We start from the raw sequence: 12,267 nt of genomic DNA on the forward strand, positions 1-12,267 counted from the left end.
GTTTAGTGAGTACTATATTTGCCTTGAGTACTTACATTGATTACAAGTTAGATCATTATAGGTAATTCATGATAACTAAAAGCTAGAATAACATTACAACCCATAACAATCACATTACATTTTCTTTATAGTTAATACCCTTATACATTGGAATTGCATGGCAACCAATTAAGATGTGTATATATGAACTTCAAAAACCAATTAAGATGTGTATATATGAACTTCAGATAATTGCATCTAACTTTCAATTATTGTCATGTGACAACAATTTGTAATCATACTTACTTCTAATATGATGAACTATGAATTACAATTTTAATTTTTTTTTAAGATGATCAAATAAGTAGTGGCAATCGAGTTTTGAATGATTTCAGAGTTAACCATTAAATATGGGCATCGACAATAGTGCTTTTTTGGGAGCTTTTTCATCCAAAACATTATTATTAACATAACTTTGTCAAATAACTCTTAACTTCACCATTTACAACAAACCATTTACAACAAAAAAATGGGTTTCATAGTTTTTCTACCAAAGGGCTTTTAGCCTAGCAGTATGAGGTGCTATCATTTCTTAAGGTTAAAGGTTCAAATCTTGTTCAATTCATAGTTGGATTTAAGATTAATGTAGTACGAATTGCATTTTGCTTACACCTATAATTAATGACAGAATACATATACGTATAAAATAAATAGTATATAGTACATATACATAGTGTGGTGCATATACAATGCACGTATATATAAACATATAGTATATCAAAAAGAGTATATAACTAGGGATGAAAATGGGGTGGGTTTGGGGTGGGGTTGACCGTCCCTGTCCCCATCCCCGAGTGTGTAACTTCGTCCCCATCCCTATCCCCGACGGATGCGGGGAATTGAATCTCATCCACTTTGTATTTTGGGCTTTGGCTTTTCCCCATCTCATCCCCAGCCCATCTCCAATTTATCAATATAATATACTCAATTTACACAAAAAAACCAAGTCAAATAAACGAGCAAAACCAGATGCCATAATTAGATTCTCTTTGCATCACTCATCAAGTTTAACAAGCATCAAAACGAAAAGAGACGATTTGGTATAAAGATTGTGGAACGAACTGACGATTGACAAACTCTTGGAATTAGGAACTTAATTTGATATACGGACTCTATCTCTGATGGTCTAATATAGATAATTCATTTTAGTGGACTTAATTCAAATTTAATAAATGATATATATATATATATATATATATATATATATATATATATATATATATATATATATATATATATATATATATATATATATATATATATATATATATATAGTCATCAAAGCGGGGGCAGGGCGGGTTGGGGATTGTTATACCTGGTCTCGGCCCCATCCCCAGTTTTAGCATAATAGGGATCCCCTACCCCTTACCCGATATCTGTTTTGGCACGGAATACCCGTCCCCGATTGGGGCGGGTCAACCGGGTTCCCCACCGGGTCGGGTGAAATTTTCATCCTTATATATAACAGCTAATTTTCTTTTAACATTTATTAAATTATCATTAGGCTGCCAAGCCAATAAAATATATTGAACATCAATAGATATAACAATTAGCCTAGCATTCAAATAACTCGCACCACAAATACACAAATGAGAATGTTCAACAAATCATTAATCAAACAAATATTGCATGAAATTAATTATAATCTCAATTCTTGAGATAGATCTTTGTATCAACAAATCATGAATCAAATTAATATTGGTTGAAATTAATTATCATCTCAATTCTTGAAATAGATCTTCATAAAATTTCAGAAAATATTAGACCAGATTTTGAAGCTTCACACTTAGCCCAGGTATTCAAATAACTAGCAGCATATACACAAATGAGAATGTAATATTGCATGAAATTAATTATAATTTCAATTCTTGAGATAGATCTTTGAAACAACAAATCATGAATCAAATTAATATTGTATGAAATTAATTATCATGTCAATTCTTGAGATAGATCTTCATAGTTATATCTAAATTTCAAAAAATAATAGACCAGATTTTGAAGCATCCCACTTAGCGGCATTCAAATAATTCCCAGCATATACACAAATGAGAATGTTCAACAAATCATTAATCAAACTAATATTGCATGAAATTAATTATCATCTCAATTCTTGAGATGATAGATCTTCATAGTTACATCTAAATTTCAAAAAATATTAGACCAGATTTTGAAGCTTCTTACATATAAAGCATATAAAGCAAAATAGTTCTACAACTGTATGTATATGGAGAGAGAGAGAGAGAGAGAGAGAGAGAGAGAGAGAGAGAGAGAGAGAGAGAGAGAGTCAATTAAGATATGTAGAGAGCTGCTAACTCGTCCAAAGAATCGGAATTGATATTCAGATCGGAATTTTCGAGCATCCACAAGAGATGATCAAACAGTACAACTTCACAGTTGATGACAGATGCGGCATTATCCCCATCAACGGAAGTAGATTTTTCTTTTTCGGTGAGAGCAATAACGAGCGGATGGCTTAAATACTTTGAACCAATTACGTATCGCTTCCTGGTGCTCCCAACAAAAACGGTGGCCCGAGGCTCTTCTCCGCCGCCGTAAACACAAACGGCGGTACTATTCCACATTATTCCTCCTGTTTCTGCTGGTGGTCCATGACGAAGATGATGATGATCGGTGGTTGATTTGGATCTTAAGGAGGTGTAGGAGGAGGTCCTGATGAGTTGCCTTGATAAAGTCTTGCATCTTCTTAGCATGAGATTGATTTTCTTCATGATTGGCGTGGAATAAGGAATGTTTGTTGCAGGGATGGCGATATGATAGATGGCTTCATATATACTCACGATTGGCCGGGGAGGGTGGTTTTTGGAAATATGAAAATGGAGGTGGGTGTGATGTGGATGTTTAGAAGAGACGAGGGCCCCATTTGCATAAATGATTCAAATTAGTGATAATAACATCTCATCTTAGTCTTTATGTTGCCTCCAGCCTTAGGTGTTGTGAAGAAGAATACATGTACACTTGTTTATTTATAAATGATAATGTCGTATGTTAAGTTCATATTATTAAATTTAAGATATTATTTTTAAATAATTTAAATATATTAAATCCTTTTTATATAATAAGTAGCTCCATTGATAATATAATGAAATGTGGCCTTTTGTAGTTACTTAGACTAAAATGCTTTTGCCAAACATTGTGGCTTTCACGTTACATCTTTTATCAAATATAATCTGTACTTAGTATCTTAATTTAACGTTCGACAATATATATTCCTTGTAGTTAATCGAAAGCAATGTGAATAAGTTTTATATAACTTTACGCTTAAAAAGTAAATTCTCTTTGTTTTTTGTTTTAAAAAAAGATGAACCAAAATAAGTTACTATTCATAAAGAAAGAAAATATTTGAACAACTCTATCTTCATTATTAATTTTAGATACTTTAATGAATTATAATGAAAAAAATACTCAATATAGAGGAAATATCATCGTTTATGAACTCTGTGTTTTTGTGTAGTTGCATTTGTGGGGTCTAATGGCTCTAAAGTCTAAACCCCGATCTAGGTGATCGTTCAAGGAAGCACCATATCGTTAGTAACCTATCTCAATGCAACATGTCGTTTGCAATTTCGTACATGAACATTTGCGGCATAAATAATAGCATCGATTTTGTCAATGCTAATACTCTAAAAAAAATACTAACAGTGGATCTTTTTATTTTTTCATAACATAACAATTAAAATAATAAATAATAGATAACCAATAACCACTTTTTATATCTTCCTCTTCCTATACTAATAAAGGAGTACTTTTTTTTTTGCTATGTATTACCATATTAGGCCCCTTAATTAATGTCATGTCATTTGTTTTCTCAATATATTGATTCTCCATTTCAAATTTCAAAGTTTAAAATTTCTTCTTTAATTATTAAGTTAAAACATTAGAATAAAAGATAAACAAAATTAATACAAATTATAACAAAATATAATTTAATGTATTTATTTGAATCAATGATTATAATTTTATATAACTAAAAAAATATCTTTTAATTAATAGTTTATTTAAAATAATTAATTAATAATTTTAAGTTTTTACTACGAAAATTTAACTAATTTTGTAACAGTGATCTCAGGTGTTATAAACTAGTATATCGATTGTTTTTTTAAAGTTTATTGCTATTTCTGGTCGGTTAAGAGGTATGTTTCGACCATTTTTGCATCAGATGAAAAACATATAGGTTCTTTTAGTATTACCTCAATCCTACTTTCATATAAAATTATTTTTTTCGAATCAGAACAAACTCGGTGTTTTTTAGCATTATTATCATCATGTATTATACATTATTGATAGTTTTGAAAAGTTCTTTGCAATTTCTCATTTTTTTAAAGTTCATGTTATTTCTTGTTGCTTTTAGAAATAAGTTTTAGATTGTTTTTTTATATCATACCAAATTTGAAGGTTACTTTAGCATTATTACCATCGTATATGTTCCATTTCATTTTTTTTTATTTTGAATATAGTTTTTGTAGTTCAAAACCGATATGAATATAAAATACTGATTATATATTAATCGACTCTTCTTGCACCGTTACTACCTTCTGACCTGCATTCATTAAATCAAGATATAACTTATTTTAAAAAAAATATAGACAAGAAACTATTAAACTCAATGGATACGCTAAAAGAGACGTGATACATGCCTTTTGTGTAATCAGTAATACCAAATTGGACCGCTTTCTACAAAATAATTTAAGAACCTAAGAAAACCAGAGTGCCTAATTATCTAATATCATTATTTATGTCATAACATGTTACATGCCGAAAAAATTGAAAATTTCTACCAACACTCTGTTACATGCCATCAAAGTTGAAAAATGATTCTTTAAAGTTAGATGAGAATAATAATTTAAAAAATTGTCTTTCACTTTTTGGTGAATGTATTTTCTGTTAACAGGAACAATTATTAGGCCAATCATAATCCTTAAAAACCATCCTAGCCAAATCATAGATCGCATAATCAACAAAATAGAATACCACAGTCTTAGATGTTAATCCATTTAAAACATCTTTTTCTAAAAGATCAAGAAATGAATAATTTATTAGAATCTTATCACGTTGATAAAATCCATAACAAAGTGCAATAGATTAAATCAATAATTTACAATAAGTATAGAAAATGAAACCCTATCAGGGATAGAAAAACCTGAGGACGAGACAAAAAAATCACCTAACACTACAAAATTGCAAACAGTAAAAATATATGATTCTAAAAATCTAGAAAAAAATAAAACCAAAATTTATACTTGGTTGCGAAGTGAGCGTAGAGAACTTGTGTCAGACTCTTTGATACATTTCGTCAAACACCTAAGGTGTCTGTTCTAATAACCCATCTTTTGAATGTAACATGACAAAAAAATCCAATGTTACACGAAAGTATAGGAAACAAACTAAATTAATATGTATTTAGATTATATAAATTATTTTGAACAATGTTCCTTCGAAAATATACGTATTGGTGTCGCATACCTACATACACAGTTTAATAAAAAAAATGTAAATTGTAATCATGCAATTTGATCCTACCATATAAATATGACCGACCACAAAGAAAATTTAAGAATCAAATAAAAATTTGTCTATAATACCGTTAATCTGATATTCAAGGAAATATGATATTTCCTAATTTAGATTCTAACTTCTTAGGCTACTTCTAATATGGTTCATGTATTAAAATTTAGAGAAACCGGTAGGCAAGGTTGTTGATATTAAATCAATAATTTACAATAAATATAAAAAATGAAACCCTGTCAGAGATGGCAGAACCTGCGGACGAGAAAAAAACACATAACACTATAAAGTTTCAAACAGTAAAAATGTGATTCTAAAAATCTAAAAAAAAATAACAAAGTGTAATAGATTAAATCAATAATTTACTCAGTTGTAGTAACCATTTGAAGGTAAAAAGCTATTACCTTGATCTTTGTCTTGTTAGATCACTCCATTCAAGAGATTAGGGCCTTTTTAGCCTACTTTGAACCCTTTTTGGAAGTGGGGCATGAATTGAAGTTGTAACTTCATATCTGAACTTCTCTAAGCCCCAATTGTCATAAAACTATCGACTTTATCAAGATTTGGCCCTTCTCCGTGCCCTAAACCTCTTCCTAAGCTTAGTTTTGGGTGTTTTAGCCTCTGGAGGCCTTGCAAGCATGTAAAGTTAGCAACTTTACGTGGTAACTGCACCATAAGGGTCTGGATCTGTAGTTAGGAGCTTTAGAGTCAACTAAAAAGGGCTGAATAATTTAAGACTGAGGGAAAACTCGACGAGTTGCCTTGGGAACTCGATGAGTTGGATCGAGCTACCCCGCTTTCTGGATACTGAGTGAACTCAACGAGTTGATGAGACAACTCAGCGAGTTGGCTAGGGTTTTTCCCAGATCTTCACAACACTGGAGGAACTCGACGAGTTGCTAGATGCACTCGACGAGTTGCGGTCAACATGGACTGTTGACTTGACTTTGACCAGGGTTGACCAAGTTTGACTCTGAGGGTATTTTTGGTATTTCGGGATTTTGACAAGTTAATCACATGGTGGTTGTAGGCAGTTGAGTTGGAGCTGCGAGATTGGACTTATCTTATCAGTTTAATATTTCTTGAGAGGTGAGTCTTCTCACTATACCAATGGGTCCAAGGCACCAAGGTCGGCCCATTATATGATATATGGATTGTTACACCCCACTCCCGAATTGAACTTAAGGAGAGAAAAGAAAGGAAATGGGAGGAAATGAGAGGAAAACAAGAGATAATGGTGCTCCCGAGTTTCATTAAAGGAAGGAAGTGGAAGGAAATGGAAGGATAATTCTCCCTCCTAACTTTCCTTCCGATTTGGGAGGATTCGGAAAGAAAGAACAAAATGTTTAATTTTCCTTTCATTTCTCTCCAACTCGGGAGCACAAAAGAGAAATCTCTTTTCTTTTATTTTCTCTTCTTTTCTCTCCTTATTTCTTTTCTCTTCTCTTTCTTTTGTTTGCTACAACTCGGGAGCAGGGTGTTAGTTGATTATGTGGTATGTCGGTATGACATTTGTATGGAAGACCCCGGGGAGTTCCCATGGCAGTAGATTAAGACCATGAGGGGGTTCCTATGGCATTTTGTATAAGTCCTTGGAGGGTTTCCGCGACTTCCTAGTATGTTTGCATGTTTATCTCGTATGTTATTTCTTTGATTAGTGAAGACCGTGTGGAGGTTCCCACTGTAGGTAGCCAAGACCACGTGGGGGTTCTAATGGCAGTTAGCGAAGACCATGTGGGGGTTCCCATGGTAGGTAGTCAAGACCGTGTGGGGGTTCCAGTGGCACTTGGTATAAGACCTTGGAAGGTTTCTATGGCATCCTTATATGTTTGTATGCATGGCTTGTGTGATATGTGTAGCTTATAGAGCTAATATGGATTATGTGTTTATATGGCTTGTGTGGGGTATGCTCTGGGGAACTCACTAAGCATTAGCTTATAGTTTGTTGGTTGTTTCCGGTACTTCAGAGCCTAAGGGCAAGGGTCCGGCTTGATGGCGCAACATGCACTCTCCGACGATTTTATTGGGGACACTTTGATATATCATATTGTGAATTTTGAAAACAATTGTAATTGGCATTTTATGTTCATTGGTGACGGCTTTGTTAAATTAAAAATGAAAATTTTTATTGGAAAATTTTGGTTTGTTACAAGTTGGTATCAGAGCCTTGGTTTGAGGGATTCGGACACACTCTCGGGCGTGTAAGGAATCACACTAAGGAATTGGTAAAATTATTTTCAAAAATCAATGTTAAAACTTCTTAGACGGGAAAAGGGAGAGTCTAATGCACGTAATTAGCCGAGCTCAAGTAAGTAGTTCCCCAATATGTTAGCCTTGTTATACTAATATTGGATTATGATAGTCGGATGGATATTGCTATGTGTATGCTTTAAAAATTATACACAGTTAGGATCTTATAGCCTTAGAATGATTGATTTGGCCTTATTTCCTGTTCCTTGGTTGGTTGTGGTCCTAGGGTAGAGTATATTATTCGAAAGTCTATTTGATCCTGTTCTGTGTATAATTTGCATGCATAAGACAACCTGTTGTGATTGATTTGATTTCTGGGTGATATGGATGGAGAAAATCTTAGGATAGCCTGGGATTTGAGTTATGCGGTAGCCTGTAAGATATGTTTTTTTCTGGGATGAATTAGAGTTATCAGGTAGAGCCTTGGGGAAGGTACATGTAGGTCTAGAAGGTAGTATTGGTTTCTCACTATTGAAAGCATATGACCAGTACCCGAACCAATGTTAGATCTCAAAGCTCTAAGGAGAACCGGTGTGGAAGGATCCCCCTTTTTTGGACATCCTGATCATTATGTTTTATGGTATTGCAGTGTAGTATGGTGGTTATATGACATGGAGTAGAGGGATTAGGATCCGAGTCTGGGTCGGGCGATGGTACCGAGCCTATTGATGAGAGGCTGCGCGGGCTTATTGCATGCGAGGTTACGAGGGGCATCCTTGACGCTACCCTAATGATTTTTGGGACGGTCAAGGATGGGATGATGGATATCATGGAGGAGCAGCTCAGGTATTTTTGAGCCAAGACTGTTGCGGGCTAGGTCGGGTCCCGAACTCCCTTATTTAGGGAGTTCAAGGCATGCGGGGCGCCTAAGTTCTTCGGTGTCAGGGACCCGATAGCTAGTCAACGCTGGGTGGAAGATATGGAGAATGCCCAACGCACGATATTTTGCCATGATGCAACAAGGGTGGGTTTTGCCTCGTGTATGCTGAGGGACCGAGCCAGGGATTGGTGGGAAGAGGTGACTAGCCAGGTGGGAGCAGGCGAGCAGCCGGTGTGGCTGAGATGACATGGGCAGAGTTTATCAGAATCTTTGATCTGGAGTTTGCACCACCTATTGAGGTGCAACGGTTATTGAGGGAGTTTCAGGAGCTCCAGCAGACCACCAAGACTATGGCAGAAATCACCACCAAGTTTCGGGAACAAGCACTGTTGATCCCGTAGTACGCTTCGGATGAGGATATGAGGAGGACGAGGTATTGTTCCATGCTGAGAGATGATATCCATGAGTTTGTGAGCTTTACAAGGTGCAAGACCCTGAATGAGATGGTGGAGAAGGCCCAAGAGTGGGAGATGGAGTTGGAGCTTCGCACTAAGTGAAAGCTAGAGCAGGCTCAGACAGCAGTGGGTCAGGCTAAAAAGCCTAAGACCTCTGATTCTTCGGGTAGGGGCCAACCGGGCTGTGACCGGTGTGCCAAGTGTGGGAAAATGCACAATGGAGTTTGCCGAGGGGACGAGCCTGGTGTGTTATACTTGTGGTCAGCCAGGCCACGTGAGTAGGGATTACCCCAAAAGGGCTTGATTTGTTTCCACTGCAACCAGAATACCCCATAAAAAGGTCGAATATCCGAGGTTACTGGGAGGAGGAGGAGCAGTGGCGGTGCCTGCACCCACCACATTGAGGATGCTCCTGCGGTGAAGAGCCGCGCATTCCAGTTGACTACCGAGGAGGCTCGTGCAGCTTCAGACATCGTGACTGGTACGTAATTTACTCTATGCTTAATATTGATTTGTTATGCTTGTGTTTATATGTGCTCTTATATAGGGACCTTTATGGTTAATGGTATGTTGGCCCATGTTCTTTTCAATTTGGGGGTGACCCAATTGTTTGTATCTCATGCGCTTAGCAAGAAGTTCCAGGATGCTCTGGGGATTTTGGATTCCCTACATGAGGTTGAAATTGCAGATGACCATACTATGATTGCTGCAAGGGTATATCGGGATTGTGTGCTGAATGTGCTTAGGGAGAGGTTCCGTGTTGACTGGATTCCAATCCCATTACGAGGGTCGAAGGTGATCATTGGGATGGACTCGTTGGGCGCTAATAGGGCCATGATAGATTGCGAGCGCCAGTTGGTGAGATTTCGAACCCCAAGTGGGGGAGAACCGGTTATTTGGGGAGAGAGGGCCTCGCAGGGGCCAACCCTCTATTCAACTGCGAGGGCTAAGAGTCTTCTCCATCAGGGTTGTTCAGGATTCTTGGCGTATATATCAGATACGAGGGTTGAGACTCTGACAGATTCGGGTAGTGTGACACCCTCGATCTAAAACATCTAATCTATTAGAATTAGCAATGTAATTTATTTATTAATGCAGAAAATATGCTCAAAATTTAAAACTTTTGTATCCCAGGTTAAATCAAATAAACACAATATAAATTTTATGTATTTATTTAAAATGAAGAACACAATAACTGTTGGGTTTTGGTATAATACAACATCCTATGGTGCACATACAACCCTAAATACCTTGGATCTAGGTTTTCACTAATTATACATGCAAATGGTTTCCAAGGCATTAAACCTATAACTAGCATGCATTTGACATAAACCATATAATATACTAGTTAGGGAAACATACCTTTTATGCGGCTTGAAGTCTTGATGTATTTGGCCTTAAGAGCTTAGCACCAATAGTATGAATGCCTCAAATGGAGTCACAACACACCTAGGAAAAAGGTGGCTCTTGACAGAGAATTCCATGCACCAAAACACCTCCATATTTCTCTAAGAAAAGAAGTGGTGATTTTGGCTATGGAGTAACCTATTTATATGTAGGATTCCAAGGGTCATGGGTATAACCCATAATCCATACCCATGGGTTTTATGATCCATGGTTCATGTGGCCCAACTCTTTATGTATCCATATATAAACTTCTTCCAACATGGGTCATAAGCCCAACACATATAAATATAACTAATTATCAGAATTAGTCCCCAAAGATTTAATTAGTCTCTTTTGATCACCAAATTAATTCCAAATTAATTCTTGATCGATACTAATTAAAACATATGATTTCATATTAATATATTATAACTTATAATATATTAATAAACCATAAATAACCTTCTCTCAAAAGTCCATCCTAACAAATTGTCCTGATGATATGCAACCCAAATGGACCATGCTACTCTCGGGTCAAGTACATACCAATAATAGTTATGGGCTTAGACATCTAATCCAACAGTCTCCCACTTGGATAAGTCTAAAACTATTATTGCAAGTACGACTTCATAACCCGACTAGCAATCGTAGCTCTTAAACCCGCTGTCTAACTCTGAACAAATCAATGACGCGTCCATTAGACAAGGGATCATACATTCCTCCATTCTAGATATCATATGGACTGAGACATGGATTATAATCATTCTCTCTATCCATTTGTTGTTTCCCAATTTCCGATTTATGACGACTGACTAATTGAACAAATCAAATCAGACCAGGCCCGGCCAAGAACTTATGTTATTCATCACCAAATCATCGAGGGGCCCACATATATCGCTTTTATCCCGAAGGTAAAAGGAATGGATAAACTTCGACTCATATGGCTTGTTCTACTACTTGTTGAATCATACACAAAGGCACGATTTATAACATCGATTTACCAATGCGTTTTCGTGCAATCAATGTATAACCAACTCATAGTAACAACTCATATCTCTAGGTTTGAAGAATATAAGATATTATCGTCTCATGATCACTCGTGATAAAATCCATGAACTGATTCCAATGAGCGCGGGTTGAATCCAATACTCAGAACTTATGAGCACTCATGAGTGTTGTAGCACCAGCTTGTCCAACATCTTAGACCTCTACAAACCCAACCCATGACAGTCTTGATTCATACCTACTTCCAACATATGACTGACTGTGGATGGTTTGAATAACTTAGTTAATCAGAATAATGACCTAGTTATTCTGGAAGTCAAAACATTCAAAGTGAAACACAATAATAATCAAATCCAATATGGTCTCAGAACTTATGAATATAAATAAAACACCTTTTATTTATCACCATATGATTACACATTATTCATTGTATACTGTTTCAGCTATCAACTTTATTCTTGAATTAAAACAATAGTTGTCCTATGCTCCAAGCATGTACACTATGTTTTTCTACACACTAGTCATGCCACACACCAAGTATGCATACTATGTTTGTCTATGATCTCTACTTTGTGAAATAGATTAATTGAACATAACTCCAATGATTCTCATTTCACAGTCCCAAATCTTACTGCAAATGCAAGAATTCCAAATTCATGCCATTTACTGAAATCTGTTAGATTCTAAACTTATATGCATTGATCCTCTTGTAATGATTATGCACAAATTCACAAAGACTTGGCAAAAATCATTACAGAGTATTCCAAAGGAGATCAACTCCTTGGAAAC

At 35.8% G+C, this 12,267-nt stretch overlaps 1 protein-coding gene across 1 annotated transcript; it reads right to left on the reverse strand.

Moving 5' to 3' along the window:
• Window positions 1-2,091: 2,091 nt before the first annotated feature.
• Window positions 2,092-2,861, reverse strand: LOC111917827 (auxin-responsive protein SAUR76). The gene has a single exon (XM_023913466.3). The coding sequence runs from the start codon at window positions 2,766-2,768 to the stop codon at window positions 2,328-2,330; it is 441 nt and encodes a 146-aa protein (XP_023769234.1). The 5' UTR covers window positions 2,769-2,861; the 3' UTR covers window positions 2,092-2,327.
• Between the last annotated feature and the right edge of the window lie 9,406 nt (window positions 2,862-12,267).

The sequence above is a fragment of the Lactuca sativa genome, chromosome 7 (assembly GCF_002870075.4).
Source record: "Lactuca sativa cultivar Salinas chromosome 7, Lsat_Salinas_v11, whole genome shotgun sequence".
Lineage (NCBI taxonomy): Eukaryota > Viridiplantae > Streptophyta > Magnoliopsida > Asterales > Asteraceae > Lactuca > Lactuca sativa.

Bases quoted from the DNA above. Each gene is read 5' to 3' on its own strand.
- LOC111917827 (XM_023913466.3), bottom strand. From the start codon at position 2,768: ATGAAGAAAATCAATCTCATGCTAAGAAGATGCAAGACTTTATCAAGG.